Raw genomic sequence first — 5811 nt, 5'->3', positions numbered from 1 at the left:
AGCTATGCAGAGGCTGGAAATACGCAGATGTACTGTATATTCAGTGCAAAGTATCCAGAGCCCCTTCACTTTTGTCAGTGTTGTTGGGCTCAACGCTGTTTTTTTTTTTTCCCCCTCATGAATCTTCTGTACATTCGGTACAGAATTAAAAAGAGAATTTTAGAAATGTCGGTAAAGGTAAAAGTAAAGGTAAAGGTTCCCCTCGCACATATGTGCTAGCTGTTTCCGGCCCTAGGGGGCGAAAAGCTCAATAAATCACGTGCCGGCGGGAGTCGCACATTGGCGGTTGTGACACATATTTTGAGCGACAGGGAGCCGCAGCAGAGGGATGAAAGAGCCACATGCGGCTCCAGAGCCGCCGGTTGCTGACCCCTGACTGATTCCAACGGATGTGAAGCATTTTCTCCCTAGCGATTTAGCATCCATCGTAGTGTTTCATCCAAGCATCCTTCAAGAAATAAATCAGGGAAGATTTCTTCTTGTCGTAGCAAGGGCTGAGCCATTTTCTAAGCCATTATAAATCATTGTCTGCCATGAAGAAATGGCCAGAGACATCCAATAGTGTCAAGTCAGCAACTCTGCCTTTTTCTGCACTTCTGATCTGGCAAGAAAACTCCAGAGGGACTTAACATATATTGAGATTATTTTGCGCATCTGTTTGCTCAAACAGATTTCACTCTCTACTCTTCCAACGGCCTCCGAAACCCAATATTTCTCTGGAAGAAAGAGCCGAGTTGATAAACGTCTTTCGCCTATTTTTATCCGGGCGTTAGGCTTTTTCAAAACATTGTGGTCCTGTTGTGTACGTTAGAAGCATTAAATGTGGTTCCTGCAATATAATTCACGCTGACATTTTAAGTCTAATTAAGTACTTGCATTAAGCTGTTCGCCATTCCCTTGACATTAGGAAAAGAATAACTCAAACCTCACGGGCTACAGAATTGGTCTCCTAATCCTTTCGGTGGGAGATCAACCTTTAAAAATGCACGCGGACCCCACAGATCTGGAAGAGGTGGCATAAATAAATGCATATTTTTTTCTCTGTTTTAACTTCATTTGTCTAGAGGCCTGTGGAGGGTGCTGGATTTTACTGGCACAGAAAGCCTGAAAGAGGTGAACAGATTTGCCATGTAAAAAAGTTATTATACGTACCGTGTTTCCCCAAAAATAAGACCCTGTCTTATATTTTTTTGAACCCTGAAATAAGCGCTTGGCCTTATTGCCATGTGCTCAAAAGCCCGATTGGGCTTATTATCAGGGGATGTCTTATTTTGGGGGAAACAGGGTATTAGGACAACATTTGGTGCGAAGGGGATATATATATGTAATTTTTATTAAGAATCTTGATTACAGTAGTAAAATCTAATATAGGTAGTCCTTGACTTACAACAGTTCGTTTAATGACCGTTCGATAAGGTGACTTATGACTTTTGTTCACTCTTATGACCATTGCAGCATTCCCATGGTCATGTGATCAAAATTCGGACGCTTGGCAACTGCCTCATATTTATGCCAGTCGCAGTGTCTCGGGGTCACGTGTTCACCTTTTGCGACCGTCTGACAAGCAAAGTCAATGGGGGAAGCCAGATTCATTTAACGACCGGGTTGCTAACTTAACAGCTGCAGAGATTCACTTAGCAACTGTGGCAAGAAAGGTTCGTAAAATGGGGCCAAACTCACTTAATAACTGTCTCACTTAGCCACAGAAATTTTGGGGTCAGTTGTGGTTCGTAAGTCGAAGACTACCTGTAGCAACCATAATTTAAAAACCAGTTTTTAAATTATGGGGTATTTTAAATTCAGCCAAATTATTTAATTCGTTTTTAATTTATTTTAAATTTTTGTATTTATGTGTTTTATCTTGTGGCTGTTCACCGCCCTGAGTCCTTCGGGAGAAGGGCGGTATAGAAATTTAATAAAATAAAAATAAATTAATTAATAAAATAAAAGGCAAACAGAAATTGTATAGGAAAATAGAATGGACGACCAATAATTTGTTTCTAGATTCTGGCTTAATACATTGCAGCAAATTGCTTACAATTAATTTCTTTCTTTCTTAAAAAATCAGATAACAGTGGAAGGCTTCAGGAATATTGGTAACAGCTGCAGCAGGATCAAGTACCTGACAATTAATGAAATGCCTACCCTTACCGACAGATGCATTCAAGTAAGAAAGGACCCCGGTCTTTTTAACAATCTTAAATTTGGGTTTTAGCCTGAATGTCAGGGTTCCAAGAAATAATCCCATTGCAAGCAAGACTCCAAGGCACTCAAGTTCCTCAAAGATTACTTTTATTGGAAATAATATATTGGCACATAGAGTAGTGGCCAAAATTGTAGAAACCTGTTGGGAAAAGTGTATTTTTGAGGTTGGATGTCTAATAACACCACTTTATTTTTTTTGGAGTTTCAAGATAATCCTAATCCACTGCTGGAATGGCCTGGGAATAGCCCAGATCTTAACCCAATTGAAAATCTATGGAGCCGACTAAAGAAACTTGTTAATCAGAAGCGACCCAGCAATAAAACCCAGTTAATCGAAGCCATCATTCAATCTTGGTTTCACATTAGAACAGCTGCAGAACTAAAAGACTTGATTCACTCCATGGGAAGACGTTGTAAGGCCGTAATTCACGCTAAAGGTTACCCAACTAAGTATTAACTGACATGGGGATCATTTTTGGATATCTCGTTTTTTCTACGTGTTTCACTTTTCTTCTTTAAACTATACTTGCTATTCTAATAGCAAATCCTTCATAAAAGTGATTGCATTACATTCATGATTAAATTACCTTTCCATTAATATATATTCCAATGTTATGGTACTACTTCAAAAAAAAAAAAAGAATAATAGTAATACAGCCTTAGTAAATTATTTGACAGTGTTGTGGGAATTATTTCTTTAGCAGAGTGATGGCGTTTGGGGAAAAAACTGTTCTTATGTCTAGTTGTTTTGGTGTGCAGTGCTCTGTAGCAGTGGTGGGTTCCTCCCGGTTCAGCCCGGTTCGGCTGAGCTGGTAACGGTGATGATATGACGTCACCGAACCGGTTCTCTTTGTTCAGGAGCTGGGCCCTCCCCACCCTGCGTTATTTTTACCTTTTATTTGGCCCCACCCACAATCTATTTGCTGCCTCCCGAGTCCCAGCTGATCGTCTAGAAGGAAAAAAACTGTTTAAACTCTTGCTGCGGGGCTTCAAAGGGCCGCCCTACAGCTGATCAGTGTTAAAAGGCAGTGTGGTGGTAGACTGGTGCCTCCAAAAACAAATGAGTAGATCGGTACAGCTCTGCAAGCAGTTAAAAGCCTGGTAGACCACTACCTCTGCTAAATCCTAAAGAATTGTCACATGACCATAAACCACGCCCACAAAATAAGCCACGCCCACAGAACCGGTAATAAAAAAAATTAGAACCCACCCCTGCTCTGTAGCCTCGTTTTGAGGGTAGGAGTTGAAACAATTTATATCCAGGATGTGAGGGGTCTGTAGATATTTGTAGATAAATGTCTATATAGAATTTTACACATGCTAGTCTACTCACTATATTTAAAAATAAAAAAGATTTTAGAAAGGAACAGGGGCAAATTAATAGCAGATGGACCAGTGATAAGCAGAAGTCATATTTCTCGATACCTATGGTTGACAGATGCCAGGAATAGAAAGCAATGGTTCTTGAGCTTTTCTTGACTCCTGTAGCAAAAGAATATTGGATATTAAACAGACCTTTGGTTCAGACCAGCCTGTTTTTCAGGTTTAAATGGTGAAGGCTCCGGTCCAGCCCCTGTCATTTCCTGTGAGTGATTTCTCTACATTCAAAAATCCCTTGTGTATCTCAGCTTTATTTAAACCATTAACTCCATAGCTCCAAGGCATGCTTAGAGGAATTTTTGAAGGATGCTGCCAAACATCCCCAAGGACATAACTGGAAACTTTAGGAACAATATATTTGCCTTTTAAAACCTCTTTTCTGTAGAATGGAATGGAATGGAATGGAATGGAATGGAATGGAATAGAATAGAATAGAATAGAATAGAATAGAATAGAATAGAATAGAATAGAATAGAATAGAAAATATGGAATGGAATGGAATGGAATGGAATGGAATAGAATTAGAATAGAATAGAATAGAATAGAATAGAATAGAATAGAATAGAATAGAATAGAATAGAATAGAATAGAATAGAAATATGGAATGGAATGGAATGGAATAGAATAGAATAGAATAGAATAGAATAGAATAGAATAGAATAGAATAGAATAGAATAGAATAGAATAGAATAGAATAGAATAGAAAATATGGAGTGGAATGGAATGGAATAGAAAATAATAGAATAGAATGGAATAGAATAGAATAGAATAGAAAATATGGAATGGAATGGAATAGAATAGAATAGAATAGAAAATATGGAATGGAATGGAATGGAATGGAATAGAATAGAATAGAATAGAATAGAATAGAATAGAATAGAATAGAATAGAAAATATGGAATGGAATGGAATAGAATGGAATGGAATAGACTAGACTAGACTAGACTAGACTAGACTAGACTAGACTAGAATAGAATAGAATAGAATAGAATAGAATAGAATAGAGTTGGAAGGGACCTTGGAGGTCTTCTAGTCCAACCCCCTGCTTCTTAAAAGCTTCCAGTATTGGAGCATTCACAACTTCTGGAGGCAAGTCGTTCCACTGATTAATTGTTCTCACTGTCAGGAAATTTCTCCTTAATTCTAGGTTGCTCCTCTCCTTGATTAGTTTCCACCCATTGCTTCTTGTCCTACTCTCAGGTGCTTTGGAGAATAGCTTGACTGAAATCCATTTTTTTTTACTACCGGTTCTGTGGGCGTGGCTTGGTGGGTGTGGCAGGGGAAGGATACTGCAAAATCTCCATTCCCATCCCACTGTGGGGCCAGCCAGAGGTGGTATTTGCCGGTTCTCCGAACTACTCAAAATTTCCGCTACCGGTTCTCCAGAACCTGCTGGATTTCACCCCTGCTTGACTCCTTCTTTGTGGCAGCCCCTTGTACAGTGTCGTTGTAACTTCGAACAGTCATTATAAACAAACTGTTGTAAATCGAGGACTACCTGACCCAGAATTCCTCTATGTTGGCTGGGGGAATTCTGGGATTTGAAGTTCGTAAGTCTTAAAGTTGCCAACGTTGGACACCCCTAAGATAAAACATGATTATTCCGGCTGGTGATTACCCCGAGAAGTGGGGATGGGAATATTAATTTGTAGCACAGAATATAAAAATAGCATAGAAAATAAAGTTTATTTATTTATTACTAGCTGATAACCTGGCATTGCCCGGGTATTTATTTATCCCAATCCTGTATTAGACAGGACGAGCAACTTTACCCTGAGCCCTGATTTCGGTGAGAATTAAATTAGTTAAAAATGTTTATTCCTCTGCCCCCAGAACCATCAAGTAAAATGATATCACCTTGTTGTTTTGCTAGGTGATCCATGATCATTTGGTATGCTTTTTTCTGATCTTGATTTAGAAGTGGCTTCTTGTCCACGATATATGCACTAAGCTGTTAGACTTTGTAGTTCTTTTTTCGTTATGTAATCTGCGTGAAGTATGTTGTGTCTGTCTCATAGTGGTGCAGGCAGGCCGTTTGTCCTCAAGAATAATCACAGCCTTGTTGAAAATGTCCGGACCAAACGTAATTTCTAATGTTGGATTTTCCCCCTTACCAGAGGGAGCCACCTTGTGGAGTACTGTGAAGCCGTTACCATGGCAACTCCACTGTGCTATAAAGTAGAAGTCATTTTAAGGCAGTCCAGTAGAAGCCATTTTAAGGCACAA

At 39.3% G+C, this 5811-nt stretch overlaps 1 protein-coding gene across 1 annotated transcript in view; it reads left to right on the top strand.

Annotated features, from left to right (window-relative positions):
• Nucleotides 1-5811, top strand: part of FBXL13 (F-box and leucine rich repeat protein 13) — a 92474-nt gene that overhangs the window by 68484 nt on the left and 18179 nt on the right. Inside the window, exon 13 of the mRNA XM_087873341.1 lies at nt 2069-2167. Coding sequence (XP_087729467.1) covers nt 2069-2167 — 99 coding nt within the window. The remainder of the gene's footprint in view (nt 1-2068; nt 2168-5811) is intronic.

The sequence above is a fragment of the Pantherophis guttatus genome, chromosome 7 (assembly GCF_059756535.1).
Source record: "Pantherophis guttatus breed Tessera chromosome 7, ASM5975653v1, whole genome shotgun sequence".
NCBI lineage: Eukaryota > Metazoa > Chordata > Lepidosauria > Squamata > Colubridae > Pantherophis > Pantherophis guttatus.
The sequence above is the reverse complement of the archived record's forward strand: the minus strand, read 5'-3'. Positions and strand labels throughout refer to the sequence as shown.